The 13,260-nt window shown below is 41.3% G+C and overlaps 1 protein-coding gene across 1 annotated transcript in view; it reads right to left on the bottom strand.

Annotated features, from left to right (window-relative positions):
• Positions 1-13,260, bottom strand: part of LOC142665292 (NACHT, LRR and PYD domains-containing protein 12-like) — a 102,638-nt gene that overhangs the window by 46,108 nt on the left and 43,270 nt on the right. The window contains exons 7-11 of the mRNA XM_075844942.1: positions 11,549-13,244; positions 7,124-7,294; positions 5,978-6,148; positions 5,681-5,851; positions 3,879-4,049 (exon numbers count right to left, since the gene is read on the bottom strand). Coding sequence (XP_075701057.1) covers positions 3,879-4,049; positions 5,681-5,851; positions 5,978-6,148; positions 7,124-7,294; positions 11,549-13,244 — 2,380 coding nt within the window. The remainder of the gene's footprint in view (positions 1-3,878; positions 4,050-5,680; positions 5,852-5,977; positions 6,149-7,123; positions 7,295-11,548; positions 13,245-13,260) is intronic.

Genomic DNA, 13,260 nt, shown 5'->3' with positions numbered 1-13,260 from the left:
GGTGACGTCACTCACAGATGAGTCTTTATAGATTTAGATGGGGAGAAGGCAAAACAAAAAAAAATGTTTGAATATTGTTTCTTTTATGCCAGATTTCAGTAACATATTTTGTTTGTTTTTGTATTAATCAGGTATTTACAGGACCTGGTGGGTGGGATTTACAAGTGTTCTGGATCATCAGATGAATGTGGAACAATAAAACTCCACCCTTTTGAAATATTCTATCTATATGTGACATGGGTTTCCAATGTAAATTTGTAATGTAGATATACTTCATCATATACAGTATGTGTAGAACAGGATACGAGGCACAAGGTAAATTACCCAGAAACCACTCTCACCTTCTCATTCATCTCAAGGAGCGGAGCTGGAGGTGCTCGCTGAGGCTGTAACCTGGCAGAAGGTAAGACGGCCGACATTTACACTGACTCTAGGTACGCTTTTGGCATCGCCCATAATTATGGGCCCATTGGTAGTAGGAATTTTATTGGATCATCGGGTAAGCCAATTGAGAGAGCAAGAGAAGAAGGACCTGACAACAAGGGTATGTGCAGCCAGGTATCAGTAAATTGGCTTGTCCCTGGATACAATAATGCCACCACTAGGTTTGTAGCAACCGGCATGATGTGCGCACGGCATGACATAGGTAAAACAGCAAAGGTACCTGTGAAAGTGCAGCCCGGCGAGATTAACAGTCCCAGCGACTGCAGAACATACAACTACCCGAGGTAGAAGTGTATGCCAATGTGCTCGTGTGTGTAGACCTGTTCTCAGGGGGGCCTGAAGCCCGGCCTGTATTTTCCCCACTGCAGACGTTGTGTGTAAGTGACAGGGGAACAATGTTATCCCAAGTATTGACCTGATGTTTGTACAATAAGATATCAGCAGTTCTCCAGATGTTATTCCAAAGTTAGTTTGTTTAATAATTGTATTTAAGAAGTGTTGTGGGAATATTAAATACTGAAGTTAAGTTTTATGTAAAGTTCTGGATCAGCCTTAGCATTGGACTATTAGAGTCATGCGTCAGATAAAAGGTACAGAAGTGGAATATTCCCATTTGAAAACATTTTTAGTTATTTGTTTTTTGTCGTTGTTGTTATTGTGACAGGAAAATTCTGTGCAGTGTTTGTGTGTGTGTGTGTGTGTGTATATATATATATATAAAGAAGAAAAATGAGTTTGCATGTATCATTTCTAGTTATTGCTCAATGTGAACGTTTGATGTAAAGATGTTATTTGTTAATGTTTTTCTTCAAATTAATTATTTGATTAAGATCAATTAATGTTTATACAATGAAGAAGCTTGTTCTCCACAGGAAGAGTCCAACTGGGAGCGGAAGGCGTGAGAACCAGATTCTAACAGAATGTGGACGGATAAGGGAAGGTGAACCGGTAACACCCAAGGCACTCTTGATGGCACTTGCATTGATGGTGTATGACCTCACATATGCCCCAAGACTGCAAGGATCGATTTGGTAAGATCTAATTGGTATGTCCCAGGCTTTACAGCTGTTGCTGCTAAATTCTGTTAGAGCTGTTTGATTTGCCTACAGAACAGTCCTGGCAGACCGGTGCCAACCTTATCATACCCGCCTCCCACAAAGAGAACAGACCTTGAGAGGCCTTCCCATGCAATACAAATTAGAGTAAGAAAAATTGGTTTGCGACATTTGTCAGATAAACATGTGGAATCTGTGTATATTTTGGTGAGCTGGAGATGTTCCAGGCAATCAGCTCAGATCAAGGTACAAATCCTGCTGGAAAGCGTGACACCAAGTGCAAATGAAATGTACCCAATAATTACACATCTTCTAGGTGCCATGTCCATTGGAACAGAGAAGCTTTTCTTATATAAAGGTGTTTGTTTGATTTAGTTTAAGGGCCTGATATTATTATTGTATGTACTTAGAACAACTTTTATAGTACGTAGATGTTATCACCAGATTAGTATTTATTTTAACAAATTGACAAGGGTTGGGGGTCCCCAGCAAGTGGCAGTAAACATGAACTAAAAGATTTTTAATACGATGAACTCTATTACTGAGGTGCGACAGGCGCAGCCGGAGCCAGTAAAATGCGTTTGTCATGAACTGACGGCAGTGTCACAATTCCAAGCAGCCGCCCAGACAAGTAACTTACCGGAGGAAGAAGACAGCTGAGCGGAGGGTTTGTGGTGGTCACAATAACACACCACTAATCCGCCTACGTGGGATCTCACACCAGGCTCACAGCATGAGGTGTTGTGTACAGCCCGGTGACGTAAACTAAAAGAGACGGGGTCTAAAAGATGAGAAGGACCAAACCAAGTCCTGATGACATCAGCAAAGTTCAAAGTAAGGACCAAAGACCTGAGTGAATCCGTCAGCAGTATCAAGTGTTTTAATCAGAAGACAGGAGAAGAAGAGGACGATGATGTACAGGACTCGTCAATACACTGGTGGGACCCCATACCCAAACTGGACATTGGTGATGGCATCATATTAGTTGTGGCTCTATTGATATATTGCTTGAGTTTCATAATCATAATATATAATTTCTGTAATTTAATATGAGAAAAAGGGGGGTTTGTGAAGGATGATTTATTTGCTTATATTCACTGTATGAAATTACATTGTGAATTATCAAGCAGGATGCCGAATTACTAAGATATGTATTATGTGAAAGTGATGATAATGTTTAAATGATTTAGTTTCGTGCAGCAGCCATCTTGTCTGGAGTTCCCATCTTGGTTTTATTGTAGTGAATAGAAAAGTCATTGTTCCTTTAATACAAGTAATGTTGATTTCGTATGTTTTATCTTTGACCTTGGTTCCCATGCGAAGTTGGTAAAGAATGGACAGGGAGGGAGATGGGAGGATGGCAAGTATGCGTGAAGGAAGGTCTCCCCTCATCTCCACGAGAATATTCTGTCCAAAAGAGATAAGACACCTGCAAAACCTAATGTGTGAAGAATTATAATGATGTATCTGGGATGTATTTTATTGTATGCTTTTTACTGAATAACAAATATTGTTACATTGTCTCTGATTGGTTTACCTCAAGCCTACACCCTTTCTGAATTTCAGTTTAACAGTTTGAGTCTGATAATAAATCCTTCAGAGGAGCATTTTGAACATATCAGCAGCGTCTGTGTGTTTTCTTCTCCTCTCTCGATATATATCGGTGAAATATCCTAATTAGGATACTGACTAATGGGGTCTGGCCTTGAGAGTCTGTTTGGACTCGTATAAATTTCAGTCTAATATATTTTGAGCGATGGATTTCCACGACACTTGGTAAAATTAAATGATGTTGTCGATGTGCGCTATTTGTGACGTAATGAATGACTTTTGACCCGCCTCTTTTTCCGTCTTGCAGTTAATTGTAATTTATTTTTGCTGTATTTAAACCGCTGAAAGTTGCCCTGTCTGTATTAGCCTGATGAAGACGCCGGTCCGGCGTTGAAACGCGTAGCTTGTCGACCCTGCACACCCACATTAAATGATGAACTTTGCCTAGCCTCTTTGCCATCATTAGCATCGCCACTTTGGTTCCATTTTTTTCTTCTATTTATTCATCCTCTGATTCTGACCAGTCCTGATCTAACTGATCAGTATATGCTAAATAGTGACCGGGATTTACCAACATTGTTTATTTGTATGTAAAATCTCAGGGATAGCCACGCCCATGTAGAAGGACATGCCTTTTGGTTGGACACACCCCTCAGTAGGAAACGGCACAATTTGTCTGGATCATCAAAGTGTCCCCGGCAACTATGAAGGAGCAGTCAGCAGTTTATCTCATAGACATAACAATGGTGCGAGCATAAAATAGAATAAAATCCATGTATAACTTGTGCCCCCCCATGTCTCGGTCCTGTACACATCTCTTATACTCACTATAATTCCTCTATCCCGCACTCTGGACTGGACAGAGCTTCCATCAAGTCCCTGAGGTGAGGACCAGACAGACGGTTACTATAGAGGTCAAGTCTCTTCAGGGACCGGTTATTCCTTATACCGGATGCAAACTGGATGCAGGAAGTGCCTGGTAGATCATTATAACCCAAACTGTAAGAATAAGAAGATGAGAGGTGAGTGACTCGTCCACAGAGCGTTACTATAAAATCTGTAGATTGTGAATGTGGTGAGAAAATGTCCCCGGCTGTTAGTAAAATCCATAAGTGTCATCACTAGACAATGTCATAAACCTCTTATGTGTGGTGGGTGTCAGGAATGCCGGCAGCTATATGATGATATGTCCACTGACACCAAACCCATGTTCTAGAAATACAGAATTCCTGACTATTGTCCTTACTTTATTGCATGTCATAAATCGGTGATTATTGCAGCACATGGAATATAGAATAGTCATAAAGCTGGATGGAGGAACTTGTGTCACCAGTCGCTGAGAACTCTCCTTCCTCCACCATCTATTCTAGCTCTCAGTCTGTGGCCCCTGTGTCATCCATTCCCCTCCTGTCTTCACATTATTACAGGTCACATGTGGTTCTGCTTTCACAAAGTTGTACAGGTCACAGCCGTTTACAAGATCAGGACATCTTAGCCTGTTAGTGACCGCCAATACACCTTTTCACAGCGCTGTAAAAGCTCCCTGCTCTCAGTTTCACAACTGAACTGGCTCCTGTAAAAATAGCCTTTTGAAAATTTCTTTGTAAATTTGAAAATGTGAGAAATTGCTGCTAAAGTTCGAAGCCTTGCAACGTCCTAGAAAAATAAAAGAATGTTAAAAAAAAACTATGCAAACTAAATAGACATATGGGAAATGTGAACTAGTGACTATTTTGTGTGCTATTACTGTCTGTTTTACAAGCAAATACAGAAAGATGCAAATTTTTTACTAAATTTGTGTTTTTCACAATTAAATACTAAATGTACCGAGCAAATTTTGCCAGTAACATAAAGTCCAATGTGCCACGAGAAAACAATCTCCGAACCGCTTGGATAGGTAAAAGCATTCCGAAGTTATTACCACATAAAGTGAAACATGTCAGATTTGAAAAATGAGGCTCCGTCAGGAAGGTCAAAAGTGGCCAAAGAGGGAAGGGGTTAATGGAGCTGCGCTGCAATACAACACATAACCTGTTGACAGGTGTGGCGCTGTTTTAGGAAGAAAGCATCTGTTTTTCTAATCTTATACATCATTTTAATATCACCCATTTGGAAAGGTTTTCCTTATTCCCCTCCCCAACGTGTTAGAGAAATTGTAAAACTTCACACAGAACAGTTTTTTTTAATTTCTCATTGGTGGGGGTCCTGACAAGTGAATAGGTCTGTGCTGCAGGTAGCTGGGGTTCCGCCGTGCTTATACAGGGCTGTGGTCGCTTCATTCTCAGGTGTAGTGCGTCTTTATTTAGCCTGACCTGTTATTTTATATCAATCCCTTAGATCTAACTGATCAGTATACGCTAAATAGTGACTGGGATTTACCAACATTGTTTATTTGTATATTAGAGAGAACCACGCCCACATGGTAGGGTACGCCCCTCAGTAGGACACGGCACAATTTGTCTGGATCAGCAAAGTGTCCCCAGCAACTATGATGAAGGTGAAGTCAGCAGTTTATCTCAGACATAACATAACATAATAGTGCAGAGCATAAAATAGAATAAAATCCATGTATAACGTGTGCCCCCCCCCTCCCCCCATGTCTCGGTCCTGTACACATCTCTTATACTCACTCTAATTCCTCTATCCCGCAGTCTGGACTGGGCAGAGGTTCCATCAGGTCACTAAGGTGAAGATCAGACTGACGGTTACCAGTCAGGTCAAGTATCTTCAGAGACCGGTTATTCCTTATTACAGATGCCAACTGGATGCAGGAAGTGTCTGGTAGATCATTACCACCCAAACTGTAAGAAGAAGAAGATGAGATGTGAGTGACGCGTCCACAGAGCGTTACTATAAAATCCATGTATAACGTGTGCCCCCCCCCCCCCCCACCAAGTCTCGGTCCTGTACACATCTCTTATACTCACTGTAATTCCTCTATCCCGCAGTCTGGACTGGACAGAGCTTCCATCAAGTCACTGAGGTGAGGACCAGACAGACGGTTACTATACAGGTCAAGTATCTTCAGGGACCGGTTATTCCTTATTCCAGATGCCAACTGGATGCAGGAAGTGCCTGGTAGATCATTACCACCCAAACTGTAAGAAGAAGATGAGATGTGGTGTGAAATTTAATGTTGATAAATGTAAAGTAATATAATAGTATGAATTCATATACATTAAATGGAATAAAACTGGGGATAACAGAACAAGAGAAGGACCCGGGTATTCTGGTTACAAATAAGATAAGCAGCAGCACTCAATGTCAGGCAGCAGCTACAACGAGGATTTTAGGGTGTATAAAAAAAAGAGATAAAAACCTGTGATACAAATGTAATTTGACCCCTCTATAAATCCCTTGTAAGGCCACATATTGAATATGGAGTTAAATGTTGGGCTCCACATTGTAAAACGGATACAGGAAAACTGGAGAGGACTCAAAGGCGGGCGCCTGGTTCAGCTTGGACAAAGACCCTTTACAGGTGATCTTATTAACATGTATTAATATATGTGTGGCCAATATAAAGAACTAGCACATGATCTGTTCCTTCCAAGGACTCTACAATGGACATGGGGACATTCATTGCGTGTGGAAGAGGTTTCAGATATCAATATAGGAAAGGGTTCTTTACAGTTAGAGAAGTCAAACTATGGAATGCCCGACCCCAAGAGGTAGTGATGGCAGGGAACATGTCAGAATTTAAAATAGGGCTAGATTAATATTTACTGATGAATGGCATTGAGGGTTATAACTAATATAGCAAAGAAAAAGTGTAAATGATTGAGAAAGGTTGGACTTGATGGACCGGTGTATTTTTTCAACATACGCTAAATAGTGACTGAGATTTACCAACATTGTTTATTTGTATGTAAAATCTCAGTGAGAGACACGCCCACATGGTAGGACACGCCCCTTAGTAGGACACGGCTTCTGGTAGGACACACCCCAGAGCAGTCAGCAGTTTATCTCATAGACATAACAATGGTTTGGAGCATAAAATAGTATAAAATCCATGAATAACTTGTGCCCCCCCCCCCCCATGTCTCGGTCCTGTACACATCTCTTATACTCACTGTAATTCCTCTATCCCGCAGTCTGGACTGGACAGAACTTCCATCAAGTCACTGAGGTGAGGACCAGACAGACGGTTACCAGACAGGTCAAGTTTCTTCAGGGACCGGTTATTCCTTATTCCAGATGCCAACTGGATGCAGGAAGTGTCTGGTAGATCATTATCACCCAAACTGTAAGAAGAGGAAGATGAGATGTGAGTGACTCGTCCACAGAGCGTTACTATAAAATCTGTAGATTGTGAATGTGGAGAGAAAATGTCCCCGGCTGTTAGTAAAATCCATAAATGTCATCACTAGACAATGTCATACACCTCTTGTGTGTGGTGGGTGTCAGGAGTGCCGGCAGCTATATGATGATATATCATATATATGAAAAAGTATCCACAGGGATGCTCTTGTGTTGTTACATCAGTTGTGCACCACCAAAATATAGTCTATGTATGAGGGGAAGGGATGAAGATGGGGAATAGCGATGTAAGAAAAACAAAACAAAAAACTTTTATTATTATTAAAAAAGATGCTTCTGCATACTTAATATGATATTAAAATATAACACTTACTCAGTGTGTAAATTGTTAGCTCGGCTGTGCTCAGTATATTATACCAGCGGGACGCAGGGTGAGCAGTCCCCTGCAACACCCTACAGTGAAGGAAATAAGTATTTGATCGCTTGCTGATTTTGTAAGTTTGCCCACTGTCAAAGTCATGAACAGTCTAGAATTTTTAGGCTAGGTTCATTTTACCAGTGAGAGATAGATTATATTTAAAAAAAAAACAGAAAATCACATTGTCAAAATTATATATATTTATTTGCATTGTGCGCAGAGAAATAAGTATTTGATCCCCTACCAACCATTAAGAATTCAGCCTCCTCCAGACCAGTTACACGCTCCAAATCAACTTGGTGCCTGCATTATAGACAGCTCTTACATGGTCACCTGTATAAAACACTCCTGTCCACAGACTCAATGAATCAGTCTGACTCTAACCTCTACAACATGGGCAAGACCAAAGAGCTTTCTAAGGATGTCAGGGACAAGATCATAGACCTGCACAAGGCTGGAATGGGCTACAAAACCATAAGTAAGACGCTGGGTGAGAAGGAGACAACTGTTGGTGCAATAGTAAGAAAATGGAAGACATACAAAATGACTGTCAATCGACATCGATCTGGGGCTCCATGCAAAATCTCACCTCGTGGGGTATCCTTGATCCTGAGGAAGGTGAGAGCTCAGCCGAAAACTACACGGGGGGAACTTGTTAATGATCTCAAGGCAGCTGGGCCCACAGTCACCAAGAAAACCATTGGTAACACATTACGCCGTAATGGATTAAAATCCTGTAGTGCCCGCAAGGTCCCCTTGCTCAAGAAGGCACATGTACAGGCCCGTCTGAAGTTTGCAAATGAACATCTGGATGATTCTGAGAGTGATTGGGAGAAGGTGCTGTGGTCAGATGAGACTAAAATTCAGCTCTTTGGCATTAACTACTCAACTTGCCGTGAAGAACACCGTCCCCACTGTCAAGCATGGAGGTGGAAACATTATGTTTTGGGGGTGTTTCTCTGCTAAGGGCACAGGACTACTTCACCGCATCAATGGGAGAATGGATGGAGCCATGTACCGTCAAATCCTGAGTGACAACCTCCTTCCCTCCACCAGGACATTAAAATGGCTCGTGGCTGGGTCTTCCAGCACGACAATGACCCGAAACATACAGCCAAGGCAACAAAGGAGTGGCTCAAAAAGAAGCACATTAAGGTCATGGAGTGGCCTAGCCAGTCTCCAGACCTTAATCCCATCGAAAACTTATGGAGGGAGCTGAAGATCCGAACTGCCAAGCGACAGCCTCGAAATCGTAATGATTTACAGATGATCTGCAAAGAGGAGTGGGCCAAAATTCCATCTAACGTGTGCAAACCTCATCATCAACTACAAAAAACGTCTGACTGCTGTGCTTTAAGTCCCCTAGTGGGACTAAAAAAAAAAAAAGTTTCAATTGATAAAATAAAACACAATCGCCCTTTTACCCTTATCAAGTCCTTTATTGTTGAAAAAAATAAATAAACCATACATATTTGGTATCGTCACGACCGTAACGGAACGAACTATAAAAATATTATGTTATTTATTCCACGCGGTGAATGCCGTAAAAGAAAAAAAAAAGTGATTAAATAAGTGACCAAAAAGGTACCTATAAAAACTATAGCTTGTCTCGCAAAAAACAAGCCCTCCTACAGCTCCGACGAAAAATGTAAAAAAGTTATGGAGACAGAAAAAAAAAAGACATTCTTTTTACAAAAGTAATTTTATTGTGCAAAAAGTTGCTATAAATTTTGTAATGCCGGAATCGTACTGACCCGCAGAATAAAGATAGCATGTAATTTATAACGCATGCTGAAGGCTGCATAAAAAAAAAAAACTAACAAAAACTTTGCCAGAATTGCTGTTTTTTTTGTTACCTTGCATTTAAAAAAATATGATTAAAAGTGATCAGAAAGTCGCATGTGCTCCAAAATGGTACCAATAATAACGGTAGCTCATCCCGCAAAAAAAACAGCCCTCATGTCACTAAGTCTGTGAAAAAATAAAATTAGTTAAGGCTCCAATATGTCAGGAAATAAAAAAAAATATTCAGTTGTGCAGGTCCGAGTGGAACATTTCTTCTGTTTCAAAAGGGGATTTATCAAGGCCCTAAAATTAACAAACCAGGAAGGGGAGGACCAAAACATATCTGCTGGAAGCGACGGTGCCCGTATTATACCAGGAAGGGGAGGACCCAAACATATCTGCTGGAAGCGAGGGCGCCCGTATTATACCAGGAAGGGGAGGGCCAAACATATCTGCTGGAAGCGAGGATGCCCGAATTATACCAGCACAACACTTTCCCAACAAAATTCCCCAATCTGCAAAGTTGCAGAGTGTGGACCAAAAGGGGGATAAGAAAAGACACTTATCAGTGCGACACCGGCCTGTGCGGAAACACAGCGTAACACACATCTTTGGATTATTTTATTGTTTTTTTTACCCCATTATTATACCACCTGACTATGCCCCTGATGCACTCTGCCCAGCTCACATATACCACCACATAATTGAAAATACCAGCAATACTCAAACAAAACTACTACGAAGCTAAATCCACACTCCAAAAACCAAAAGGTGCTCCCTCCCCTCTAAACCCTACACCGTGCCGAAACAGCAGTTTACTTCCACATAAATGACATCGCCATACCCGGGAGAGCCCTTTTAACAATTTTGTGGGCGTGTGTCTCCAGTGGCATAAGCTGGGCACCACATATTTAAACTGAAATGGCATATCTAGGGAAAAATTGCAATTTTAACTTTACACCATCCGCAGCGCATTCTTTTATTGAAAAGACTTGTGGGGTGAAAATGCTCACTACACCCCTTAATAAATGCCTTGACGGATGTAGTTGCCAAAATAGGGTCACTTCTCAGGGGTTTCTTTTATTATTTCACATCAGAGCCTCTGCAATTGTGAACCAATATTTTATATGTCGCCAAATTAGGCCTCAATTTTACATGGTACTCTTTCACTCCTGAGCCTGGTCAAATGTCCAGGCAAAAGATTAGGGCCACGTGTAGGGTGTTTCTAAAACCGAGAAACACAGAATAATAATTATAGAGCTGTCTTTTCATGGTGGTACAAGCTGGGCACCACATATTGGCAAAATTGCTATTTTCACTCTACAACATCAAGTGCACACTAATTTCTGGAAAACAACTTCGGGGTTAACATGCGCACTACACCCCTAGGGGATCATCTTGAAGGGTGTAGTTTCCAAAATGGGGTCACTTCTTGGAGGCTTCCACTGTTTTGGTCCCACAGGGGCTTTGAAAATGTGACATAGCGCCCAGAAACCAATCCAACAAAATCTGTGCTCCAAAAGCCAAATGGCGCTCCTTCCCTTCCGAGCCGTGCCGTGTGCCCAAACAGCAGTTTATGACCACACATGGGGTATTGCCGTACTCGGGAGAAATTGCTTTACAAATGTTGAGGTGCTTTTTTTCCTTTGTTTGTTAAGAAAATGAAAAATTTTAAGCTGAAGCTACAAAAAGTAAATTTTTACTTTCACTGCCCAATTCTAATAAAATCTATGAAACCTATGACACCCCCTCCTGAGCTGTAGCCAAAAATGGGGAGGGGTGATGTGGTCGCTAGTAGAGCGCGTTCCTCCCACATGTACAGCAGCTGAGAGTCAGGTTGCTTTGCCCGATTCACTTTGCTGTAATTATGGGAGGTGCTCCCTCTGGTGGCCAACATACGAAAACACGTCAAATTATTATTTCATTTTTAATACTGCCCACCTTGTGAAAGGAAAAAAAAAACACCACAAAAATGAAAATATTATAAATAAGTAACTTAAAATAAAAAAAATGATATTAAATGTGCATATTTTACCTCAGATTCTGCAGGTTATGTAGTGCTGGTGCAAGTCTTTCTAATCCTTCAGTCTGTAAGGAACATCCATGTAGATTGAGTTCTTCTATATTTGTGCAGGTTCCCAGAATAAATGCTAACACTGCGCAGTCTAGAGCCTTCATGTGAACATCAGAAAGGTCCAAACTTGTGTGTGATTTCAATGATTCCCGCACTAGAGCCTTATTCCGGGTTTCATACAGATAGAAGAATGTCCTGAGAAGACGTCGCTTCTGGTCTTCACTTTCCACCAGACTCTGTTCTTCTAGAATGAAGTTCGTCAGCCAAGTGATAACATCTATGGAAGCCTGAGCTGCTTGTTTCTCCAGGTATCCAGCTAGTATTGATCTGGTGGAGCCGTCTGATAGACCACACAGGAAGCGGAGGAATATTTCACCACGTCCATCAGAATAGGATTTGGCTTCTTCTAGTGATTTCTGTAACTTTTCAGGAGAATAATCAGTATAATGCACCAAGGCAGAGAAGAACTCCTGAACAGTGAGATGTAAGAAGGAATAGGTCACAGGTTCCCCCGATTCCATCAGAAAACTTGATAAGAGCTTTGACTTATTGTCCACATTGAAAGAATGCAGATCTTGTTCATCAAAAATAATCATGTGATTCATTACTCCATGTTCTGCCATCCTTCCGATGGACTGCAGGATCTTCTGAGCGTCACTTTTGTGCAGGCTGTGATTGGACAAAATGTTGGCGACAAATATCGCAAAAAGCTGAGTTACCGTTTTGGGTAATAATGACACCTGATCACTACTTGTTAGTTGGAAGCTCTTGGATAATACTGTACAGATGATCCAGCAGTAGGACGGGAGGTAACAGAACGTGTACAATGTGTCGTGCTGCTTCACATAATTAAAAGCCTTTTCTGACACTTCTTGGTTGGGAAAGAAATTTTCAAAGTACATCCGTCGTTCTTCTGGAAAAAATCCAGTGATTTCTACTATTTTCTGGAAATCTCCACAATTAATTGATGCCAGTTTGGTCGGGCGACTGGTCATGAGAACAGAACAACCATTAAGAAGAGACTTTCTCACCAAACTAACGACAATCTGACCGCAATGTTCCGGCTGCTTAGGATTAGAGCACAAGTGACGGGATGTGAAATCCACTTTATGAACGGTTTCATCTAAACCATCGAATATAAAGAGAAGTTTCTCTGGATCTTGTAAGATGTTGTCGAGCTGCTCCTGCAGATATGGGTATTGATGAAGGATCATGGTCTCCAGACTAACCTTATCCAGTCTGTTCAGCTCCCGGAATTTGAAGAAAAAGACAAAAGAGAATCTTTGATAGAGAACCCCCTTCACCCAGTCACAGACAAACTTCTGCATCAGTGTGGTCTTCCCTACACCTGGCACTCCGCTCACCATTACCATATGTGGCACGAGTCTAGATCGGTGGCACCAACGGAACATCTTGTTGGAGTAAATGCGTTGTAATTCATTTTGTTTTTTCATTAAATATTCCTCATGTTTTACGCCGGTCTCTATGAGCTCATTCTCAGATCGTTCTCTAAAGTGATCAGTGGAGACAATGATGAGGTTCACATAACGTGTAGAGAATGGAAAACGTTCCTCTCCCAGGTTACTTCCCGGAGGTTTGTTCTCTAGAAGATTCTCCGTTTTTTCATATAAATGTTTCCTGTGACAGTTCTGGACGTCTGTGGAAAAAATAAG

The sequence above is a fragment of the Rhinoderma darwinii genome, chromosome 12 (assembly GCF_050947455.1).
Source record: "Rhinoderma darwinii isolate aRhiDar2 chromosome 12, aRhiDar2.hap1, whole genome shotgun sequence".
Taxonomy (NCBI): Eukaryota; Metazoa; Chordata; class Amphibia; order Anura; family Rhinodermatidae; genus Rhinoderma; species Rhinoderma darwinii.
This window is presented reverse-complemented; position numbering and strand designations above follow the sequence as displayed.